This window comes from Thamnophis sirtalis, unplaced genomic scaffold (genome assembly GCF_051295495.1).
Source record: "Thamnophis sirtalis isolate CommonGarterSnake01/CBP01778 unplaced genomic scaffold, rThaSir2_p1.2 scaffold_4, whole genome shotgun sequence".
In the NCBI taxonomy this organism is placed as follows: domain Eukaryota; kingdom Metazoa; phylum Chordata; class Lepidosauria; order Squamata; family Natricidae; genus Thamnophis; species Thamnophis sirtalis.
This window is the reverse complement of record NW_028261384.1, coordinates 47,330,267-47,341,135: the sequence shown is the minus strand read 5'-3', so window position 1 is coordinate 47,341,135 and position 10,869 is coordinate 47,330,267. Positions and strand designations below refer to the sequence as shown.

Genomic DNA, 10,869 nt, shown 5'->3' with positions numbered 1-10,869 from the left:
TACTTGAGGCATTATGTCTGATTCAAATATTTAACTGGAAGCATTGGGTACAAAACTTGCCAGCATTCTCTCCCCCGCCCCCCCCCCAAAAAAAAATAATTCATGATGCTCCACTGTACTTTGGAAACCTGCATATGCAGCAGCTAACTTTCATGTACTTTATTCTGGTGATTTCAATATTGTACTTTAGAATGCTTTTTCCAGTGTTCTGTCATATGTTTCAAGTATTAAACCTGAGTTGTGATTCCACTTTTTGGAATACTTTTCAAACCCTGCAGTACAGATAGCCACAAACTGTTTTTAATTTGCAAAAGAAATTAAAGATTTGAGATGGGATATCAACACTGGAGAATAAAACCTGTTGAAGTGCTGTTTGCTCTGGCCTTTCCTATCTTAATATGTTTTTAATGTCTCTCCTATAATTAATATTTATATTGCTTTAATGTAAAATGCTTTAGGAAGGAACCATAAGGGAAGCATTATACTGTAGATGTATATTAAATAAATAAATGTTCTCAATAATAAAAACTCACAAGACATTGGACCAAGTGATGGGATCTCCCTTCTTCAGGTTTCAGTTTTAATTTTGAAAATGAGGACACACAATCATAAGAAAACTGCTTTGCATCATAATGCCCATATTTAACATTTTTAAACAAGTAAAGCCATTAAAAAATCACATCATCTCATACAGTACATTTTTGTATTCCCTCAGCAATGCCCATCAACAATATTCAAAAGTTGGATGTATTTCTTAGTATTTTAAGAAGCATATAACCCATGACCACAGTAAAGCAGAGTTCACATTCCGCAGCTTCTTTAGCTGAAATTCAAAAGCTTAAACCTTAGGTCACATTTGACATAAGGACTGTTCCTCCATCTGCACATAGTATTTGGCAAAAGTCAGGGGCAATTATGCAATGGCTTATCACCATGTTCATTTTTATTATTGTATGAATATTGATAAAAGCCACTGCAAATTTGTTCCCATTGTCCCAAAGGTGCTTTTACAAAAGGCAACTTGACTTCCTTTTTTTTCTTGTAAATTTCCACTTCTCGTCCAAGAAGCTTCTTTAGTTCTTCAGCTTCTTGGATATTTTCAGGGGGAGAAAAGGCAAGAAAATCCAATTCCTTTTTTGAAAAAGCATCTTTGGGACACACATGACCATGATTGGGAGTCTCCAGAGAGTTGTTCATATTATACTGTCAAGACAAAGGAAGAGTGGAGGTCAAAGTTTTAATTTTATAGCATAATATAAGTACTGCGCTTAAAGTTCCTGACTTCAGACAGAAGGTGAATTTAAATCTACATCTTATTTATAGAGAAACAGAAAGGTTTTTTCTTCAGTGAATAAGATCAAGCTTAATTTGAAATTGTACAAGTTTATTTTATAAGGTATTTTTCTAACCTACATATGTATTTGGCGAATTGATTTTTTGAAACATAAGCAATTGTTCACAAAAGTTCAATCAACACTTTCCTTCCAGAGAAAAATATTGCATGTGAGAAATCTAGTAATTTGCTTCTGTTTTTTTTAAAAAAATTGATGGGAAATCACTAACTTATCTTTGGATTTTTGATATTTAGTAACTATTTTCAAAAATAAGTACCCCCAAAAAAACTATAACTTGCAGTTGCGCTTTTTTTTTCATGTGAACCAATTATTACAGTAAAACTACATCCCAATAGTTGCTTGAATTTTTTTAAAAATAGTGGTTTGATGTCTAACAAGGTCACAGAAATTAATTTAAATGAAATAATAATGCTATATAATAAGCTTGCAAACAAATATTTTTTACACTTAGTGGTGCATTAGTCTAAAAAATTATGTATCAACTATAATATTATAGTTTTTCACATAAAGTTATGGAAAGTTTGAAATATGTTAAGTACTAAATAACTATATGAAATATCAATGTATTTTCAAAAGTCATATTTTGGAAAATCTCCAACTAAAATATTTTCATGCTGTCAACAGCATGAAGCAATTAATACATTAATTTGAAAAATGCAACAGAAAATACAGCAAATCCTTGCCTTAGGAATTTGTCACTGGGATTTTAAAAATCATGAAATTAACAGAACTTCACAGACATCAGACAACCTAGATCAGTTTTGAAAAAAACTTTGGAAATATAAGAAAACTGACTTTAAAAGTCCCATTCATGTTACAAAGTCCCATTCATGGGGCTGCCCTTGAAGAGCATTTGGCGACTTCAGCTAGTCCAGAATGCGGCCGCGCGAGCGATTGTGGGTACACCTCGCTTCACCCACGTAACACCTATCCTCCACGAGCTGCACTGGCTACCTGTTGATCTCCGGGTGCGCTTCAAGGTGCTACTTATCACCTATAAAGCCCTTCATGGTAGTGGGCCTGGGTACTTGAGAGACCGCCTACTGCCAATTACCTCCACTAGACCGATACGATCGCATCGATTAGGCCTCCTCCGAATTCCATCTTCCAGCCAGTGCAGACTGGCAACTACCCGGAGGAGAGCCTTCTCGGTGGCTGCTCCGACCCTTTGGAACGAACTCCCCGTGGAGATTCAGACCCTTACCACCCTCCAGTCCTTCCGCGCCGCTTTAAAGATCTGGCTGTCCCGGCTGGCCTGGGGTTAAGATTGTAGCCCCACCCGAACTGTGTGACTGTTGTGCTCTTTTTTTTAACATGTTGTATTGTCTACTGTTTGTCTTCCCCCCCCCTTTTTGAATTGTGAGCCGCCCTGAGTCCCCCCAGGGAAAAGGGCAGCATACAAATAAAGGAAACTAAAAACTACAAGACTGATTATGTAGCATTCAACTTTGCATATAATATGTAGCATAAATGATACACAGAATACCCAATATGCAATGAAGGTATAACAGTTTTCTTGACACTTTTCATGATTCTCCATGGAAACTTTACAGAAAAAACTAGCAAGGCCAATTTTAAATGCGTACTACTATAGATGCATACAATTAAAGGCAAATGTATTTTAGGAAAAATCTCTATGTTCTCAATAATGTTTAAATTTGACCTATTTATCTCTTTACTTATATTGTTTTAAATGTTGAAAATTAACAAATTCAGCATATTAACATACTAATTTGGGAGTCCCTACACTTTTAATATACTTATTTCAACTGTATAGAACCAAATGCATTCATATGGATAATCCTTCTTTAAATTCTTCATAGTTGAAAATATTATGGTTTGTTTATATTCACATACTTATATAATTATGTACGTACATGAAATTTATAAAGTAATAATACATCCATCTGTTCATATTTATGCTTATGTGTGTGCATATGCACACATCAACATGTACACGGATGAATGTATAGTTTTATACTAAAGTGAATAAATTAATATACACTGATTCTTTTATAAACTATTCATAGTGTAATCAAAAACAGTTTTTAAAAACTTCCTCATATAGCAAGGTTCTACTTAAGGATGAGTTGGGCCAATGTAATATTGCTTCATTTATTCAAAGTGCTGCTTTCCATTTGTAGCCACTGGGTATTCTTAGAAGTCAGCATCTATAATATTTAGTGTAATTTCTTCAGCTTTTGTGCAAGAGGGACTGTTTTGGATAATGAAGAAGAAATCTGTGGCCATTTCATCAGTGGTGAAATAAGGATCAACCTGAAGCATTTACTACATGGTAAGAGATCATTTCACTATTATACAAATCCTTCACAGAAGCATGTCCAAATTTAAACAAACATTTTAGCACAAAATAAAAACAATTAATTTTAGGTAAATCAAGTATATAAGTAGGAGGTAAAAGCCTATGGATGAACTTTAAAGGCTAGAAGTTCTTCAGAGTGCATGTTATTTAAGGAACGCAGATCGGGCAGTTTCAAAAGTAGTTTTGTAAATATAGAGGCTTCATTTGGATGATTTTTTGTGATCAAAGTCCTGAGTGCCCGGATCAATGTTTCTTGCAGTGCTTCCACAGAATTAACATTCTCTATTCCTGATCGTTCTAAATGAAAGATAAACAATGGGATGGAGACAGTTATTGGTTTGCAACTTATATTGTTAAACACACTACATAAAGTTCTGCAAAGTACCCAGGTATTCATCAAAGTGTTTAAATTAGTAAATGATATTCAAACGAGGTAAATCATAACCACTATAGGTCAAGGCCATTATAATTAACATGCTCATTTTAAGTAAGTATCAATTTGACAAGCTATGTCCTTAATTTATAATGAAGGATGGAGGGGCACCTTGAGGTAGGCAAATGCATTCTGCATATATCATGAGAACTTAACTTGCGATCCAATAGCTTGCATATAGAGGAATCTTTACTTCTCATTTTGAGCAGAGTTACAAGTACACACATATTACAACATCTCAGAGATCATAGTCACAGTAAAGTAACAAACAGGTTCTAATAATATTGTATTGAGGAAAAGAACAATTTTGACTAGCTAGAGTGTACAGTTAAGAGGAATGTTTAGGATACGAGGCAAGGATCCTAACATAATCAGGAATGTAAGATGAACAGAGTATTAACAAATTAGGATTTTCTAGAGTGTTTATTTGAGTGAGTGGGACTTCAGAATACTCTTCCTTGCCACCTGGAAGAGTAAGAAAGCACATGTTTGACTGTCCCCTCCCTCCTATATTATTATTTATTCCACAATGAAAAATTATATTCGTTTGCATGTTAAAGAATTCACAATAAGTGGACTGAGAAAAAATATTTTTGCATCTACCCAAGACATTATTTATTTTACTTGTTGTTGCACTGCAGTAATTAAAATTGATTATCATAGATCAGGCTGTATGACAATTCAAAATTACATTTTCTAGTGTAATATTCCTATTCCAATATGGATCAGAACATGCAACATTGTACACACACACACACACACACACACAGATATTTTATTTTAAAATTCAATAGCATATTCTCTTTTGAAGTTCACAAGAGAAAGAATATTGAACTAAAAGTGAACTGTAAAAAATCCCTCCCTCCAAATCTTTCATATGTAAAAACAGCTGAAAAATAACAATACATTCCTAATAAAGTAGGAAATATTGCATCAATACTGAAAAAGTGGCAGCATGGTTGTCTTTGGCTAAGCTCCAAAACAGTCTCATATGTAGCTACTGCTAAAAAAAAAAATCTGGTCCTCATTCCTTTTTATGCAAACCAACTATATAAAAGGAAGAGGAATAGAACCATTAGTGAGGCACCTCCAGAAGAGATAAAATACTATAAGATAAATTTCAAATATAATCTTATTTGTTAAACAGTATAAAGAAACCCAGGGGAGAGGGAAGAACGGGAGTCCAACCCCCAAACCAGATTTCATATATTCTGAAAAGACAAAAGATATTTCATTTTTTTGCTATATATAAAGGTTCATTTTAGTTTCTTACCAGCAGATACAAGGACCACCGCTGTAAACAAACTCATTTCTTCATCACTAAGGTTGAGTGCATTTAGCTTCTCACTAAACTCAAACATGGAGTTCAGCAGATCACCAGCTCCCATGGTACGTAAATCATCCAAACTGTACTTCTTTCCACTAAGAAAAGTGACAGTACGATCTTTTGCATCAAATAGAGATGCAAACCGTACCATTAATACCTGGTCAAAAGAAAATTTAGGGAGAAAAGCTCTCATGTAAATCTATACTCAATTCATATAGAATCTTTAAAGTTTGACAGCTCATAAAATTGAAGATAAGTCTTCTCTGAGCCAAGGTCAATTCTTGGTGACTTGTCTTGAAATTAAAGAGAATTTTACTTCCCAGATCTTCAATCTCTTCCATCCAACCATTATCCTGCTCAAAAATGTGTTCTCTGAGCCTAAAAGCAATGAAATAGTGAGGTATATCCTGAATATTTAATTCTGTAGTCCTCACACAAAATGATTACTATCCTATATAATTTATATCTTTCATTTGTTTGTTTAAAAATGCTTTCTTACAATTTACTAAAGATATTATTAATCACAGGATTTAAAAAAATCAGCAACTATTTATATAATTTAGAAACAGGAGAGGTTATATGCAAAAAAAATAGTTAGCATTTGGAGATATGGAGATATTCTCACTTGGCTATGATATTTTTATTGGCATTTTATTTATTTATCAAATTTATATGGCTGCCCATCTCACAAAATGTGACTCTTATTCTGAGGATATAAAATGGTTTTAAATTAAAATTCAAGATTTTCTAAAAAATTATTTTATTACTGTTGAAGTAAGAGGCATTCCACAGGGGGCAGTCAAAAGCATTGGTGTAAGCAGACTGACCTCCACTGCATACAGCCTTTAAGAAGATGGAGAATGTTACTTAGCACCAATATTTAAAACTTTTTTAAGCTACAGAGGTCAAAAGTAATATCTTCTCACTGAGAAGGAAAGATGAGGCAAGACAAGAGGATAATTGGCATTTCTTAAATACAAGTTGTCTCATGTTCACTATGGCTCTTTCCAAAAGACAAGACTGAATATAGTAAGAAAGCATTGGATTTCAATTGTGGACGGAGGTATGGTGTCCCTTTAGGCCAGAGGTGGGGAACTATTCCCCTTCATGACTTGTGGACTACAACTCCCAGAAATCCTGAGCCAGCACGGCCCAGCATGGCTGGCTCAGAAATTCTGGGAGTTGAAGTCCATAAGTCATAAAAAGGCCATTCCTGCTTTACACAATAGATACCAATAGTTAGGGAAACTGACTTGGCAGAGATACCAATTTGGATATAGCAAAAACGGTGAGTGCAAAACTGAGGACCCTGCTTTTCAAAATAAGTGAGAAGACAGGATGAAATTTCCAAATAAACTATACAATCTATAATTACATAAAGGCAATTTTTGCTACATTTCTTCAACAACTACAAAAGTTACATGCCAAATGTATCAAAATAACTGCAGTCATTTTATCAATTTTAATAGATAGAAAGAAAAATAAATAAAAAGGAAGTATTCACCTCAAAGGTTCCAGCCTTCAGAAGGTTTACTTGGTCATGTTGGGAAAGATCTCGGAAACCAGGAACACGCTTGGCAAATTCCACTACTTCCTTTACTGCGGGGGTAAAGCTCATGGAAAATTCTTCCCAGACTTCCTGACCAGACTTATTTGGATCCACAAAAGGAGTCTTGTTCATTGGGCAAACCTGGATATTTACATACATATGGAATCAAAATGCTACTCTAAACCCTTATTCTTTTCAAAAACCATGAAACTGGCAGTCTTCAAATATAATACAATTATTCATAATTAAAACAGTTCATAATTAAAAATGCCAAAGAGTATTTTCCAAAAATATTAGAATCTAATTAAAATTAAGGATTACTTCTTATCAAGAACATAATGAAACCTTTCATAAAAGAAACCTGAGTATGAGCATCTAAACTCTATTTCCCACAATATTTTATACTTGCAAACTTAATAGTACATTCGCAGAGCATCTTTGCATTACAATTTTGGAATGGCTGTGATAATTTTATTCCCATCTAGTGCAATTGGTAGGCAATTACATTGACTATCCAGAAAAAAAATAATCTTGACTGTAAGTGCATTACTGTAATCTTAATTTTTTTTTCACTTCACTTTAAGGTTTTAAAAAACTGTTAAGTCCTAAAATGTTTGAATTGCTGATATGCACATTTCTCCTCATAATTTCTATGCTATTTATAAAATATAGCACAGTGTGAAAGAATCACAGAGAATGTACTTTCAGCTTCAAGTGAAAATGCTATGGGAATGATCACTATTCACTTGGTTTGTTTAACTGATGCACATTTACACAGAAAGTCACACTACAATTAGTAATTAGTTAATATTTGTGCCACCCCCCCACTTCCAATTTAATTCATACCAGCATTTGTTTTAAAAACATATGAGGGAAGGAATTTGTTCACCTTGAAGTGACTTCCCAGGTGGAAATTTTCTTCAACTATGTTAATATTCCAACTACAGGGAGTCCTCAAACTACAATTGATCACTTAGCAACTGTTTGGATTTACAATGAACCCAGAAAAAGGATTGAAATTCCAACAATACGAGTCCCTCCATTACATAATCACGTTTTGGACATCTAGCAACTGGCCTGCACTTATGGGTGTTTGCAGCATCCCAGTCACCAGTTTTTCTTTTTGCTGGAAATGGATATTTACTTCCAGTTTCCAGCAAAATATGGATTGGCTAAAATGGATTTGCTTAACGATTATGGGGTTCACATAATAACCACTGGAACTGGCATCAGAGAGAGAGGGAGGGAGAGAGGGAAAGAGAGCACTGCCTTCCCTTTTTAAGGCTCTGCAATCAGGGCCTCTCAAAGCCCTGATTCGAAGAACAAAGGTTTATCATTTTTCTTTTCTGCACTCTTCTTTTGGCATGGTTGCTTTATTTCAATGGAAATGGCTTCTTCCATTGAAGTCAATGTCCTCTAAGAATTGTGGATTGTGCTTGATGGTTTTATTCCAGGAAAGTCAATCTGAAACATCTTATAACTATCAGGCTTAGGAGCCACATTCAGAAAAGTTTTAGAAAAGTGAGTGTAGTTCTTTTATTCTTTCTGAAGCCAGCAGCAATGCCTCAATACTGTCCAGGAGCATGGGGAAGGGGGGAATTTTAAGACACTAGAGCTGAGGGCTGGTTTTAGCCATTTTCTCTGTCTTCCTCTTCTTAAAGGGTCAGGCTGGATGAACTTGTGAGAAAAAGAAAATAGCAAAGGTCAGTTGATATGGGGCTGGGTTGAAGTTTTCCAGATGTTCAGAAGCAGCCACCTTCTTCTCATCCTTGGAGTCTCCCAGGCATTTAGAGCTTTCCTTGCCTTTCTCTTTGGAACTCTTGTCTCCTTCTTTAAACAATGGAAGGACAGTATCAAAGCTTCTTTAGGGGGCAGCAGACACACACACACACACATGTGAAGGAATATTTGAAGTTTGTCTATGCGAATGTATCTTCTGTGTTTCTTTCCTTAAAGTTCTTCCCACTCTATATAAACTCTGGCAGATTATTATCTTTCTTTTGAACTGGTAGTCCTTTGGATAGTAGGGTGAAATTCTTGGCTACTGCAGATAGGTAGGACCTGGTGCTGAGTGGTGCAGGCAGGAGGCTAAATAGTTAGGAGGCAAGGCAAAATCTATGGCAACTGCTGCCACAGTAGGGAAAGACAACTGTGGGAGGGAAGCCACTGGCAGGGGTGCTTAGGTGACTGTTTTATTATAGCTGCTGAGAAAATAATGTCTGCTTCTATGGTAAAGCCAAGTGGTTTAAGGACACAAAGGAGGAGAGTGGTGCAATCAGTGGCAGATATTGGGTGGGAAGTAGACCCAAGGCCTGATGGGAAGAGTGGAGGGGGTCAGTACTGCAGTGTACCTGTGGTCAGTCATAAAGGCAAATGATTGTGGGAGATGTTGTAATTTCAAACGGTTGCTAAGTGAATTGTCATATCTAGAGGATTACCGGTATACTCTACTGCATTATTGTTAACAGGACTATGTGATTAATTTAAGCTTATGACAACTTAAGTATTTAATAGTTGTAATACCAGATGCATTCTGCCTCCAGTGCTGCAGGAATACGCATTCAGAGATTCAATGGAAGAAAAGCCATTTTTGAGCATTTTATTATACCCTTTTGTGGTAAAGCCATTGGTGAAGTTCATAGAATGGAAGCAAAGATTATACCCACTTGGATGGTGCATATTGTTTTGCCCTTTATACTGTCCATTGAAATGTTTAACATTCCCATTTTGAAGCACACTGCTTATGCTACCATGATCAGCTTCACCACCAGAATTGTATTGATCCAGGTATTTAAGATTTTTTTCCCCATTTGGAAGCTGCAAAACAGTGGTACGATCTTCTGGTTGTTCCTGATTGTACATAAACGTATCTTTGTGGGCACTAGTCACCATGCCAATCACTTCTTCCTTGGCAATGTCAGAGGGCAGAGGTAAAGCAGGACATAGTGGAGGAGGAAGGGGAGAAGAAGAGGGCCTTTTGGCAGTTACTTCTTGCTTTAGTTTGGAGTTCAGCTGTTCCTGAGGCACTAAGAGCAGTGCTTCCTGGCTATCTTTTAATGTTTCACTGGGCAAGTGATCACTGAACTGCGTATTCATCATGGTTTTCATCGCACTTTGCATTTCAATTATCATCCTCTGCTTTTCTCGTTTAGGAATTCGGCCAAATCGAACAGCTATAAGGAAGACGAGAGAGACTTTAGTTTTACATTATATCCAATTTTAATAAGAACCCATTGCATTCTTCCTTAAGAATTCACATCATTGATTAAACACTGAATTTATTTGACAGCAAAATTGTGAATAAGGACCAAAAAACTACCCTACTGATTCTTGGACCTGAAATTCTAAAGATGCATTTTTCTCAAATGTGAGATACCACATGGAATAGAAGAGAATTCATACACAACCCAAGCAGTGTTTTCAATTGTAAAAAATGAGGTAAGTTTTTAAAGTTCTTTTTCCCTCAAAAAACCAATTGCACATTTATGCTGCTTCTGGACAGAAACGGCTGTTGAAAAGGAAGTTGACTTTTATAAGTATTCTCTCTTTCCTTTGCCTCTATTCTTTTTTGGACTTGATTGTCTTGTACTGCTTGGTACTTTATTGTACTTTATTTCCTTTTCTTAATATAACTTAGGAGTTGTCCAGAAAACTGTGTTATTAATAAAGCAATGAAATAACCTGTAAAATAAAAATAAGCATTTTTCTTCTCAACAATGCAGGCAGGAATGCAAACATTATTTTCATGATCAAGGGAAAAAGAACAGAGAGACAAAACTGCTCCTCTCGGAGCAGTGGACTTGTGATCTTGGTCTGAGGGGTAACGAAATCATACCCCTGTCGTGGTCAGACCACTGCCTACTGAGGCTTGACTTCCGGAGA

General features: G+C 35.6%; 1 protein-coding gene across 1 annotated transcript in view; it reads right to left on the bottom strand.

Annotated features, from left to right (window-relative positions):
• Positions 1-2,797: 2,797 nt before the first annotated feature.
• Positions 2,798-10,869, bottom strand: part of NR1D2 (nuclear receptor subfamily 1 group D member 2) — a 29,176-nt gene continuing 21,104 nt past the window's right edge. The window contains exons 5-8 of the mRNA XM_014075898.2: positions 9,511-10,160; positions 6,943-7,128; positions 5,385-5,595; positions 2,798-3,975 (exon numbers count right to left, since the gene is read on the bottom strand). Of these exons, the coding sequence (XP_013931373.2) occupies positions 3,779-3,975; positions 5,385-5,595; positions 6,943-7,128; positions 9,511-10,160 (1,244 nt within the window). The 3' untranslated portion in view covers positions 2,798-3,778. The remainder of the gene's footprint in view (positions 3,976-5,384; positions 5,596-6,942; positions 7,129-9,510; positions 10,161-10,869) is intronic.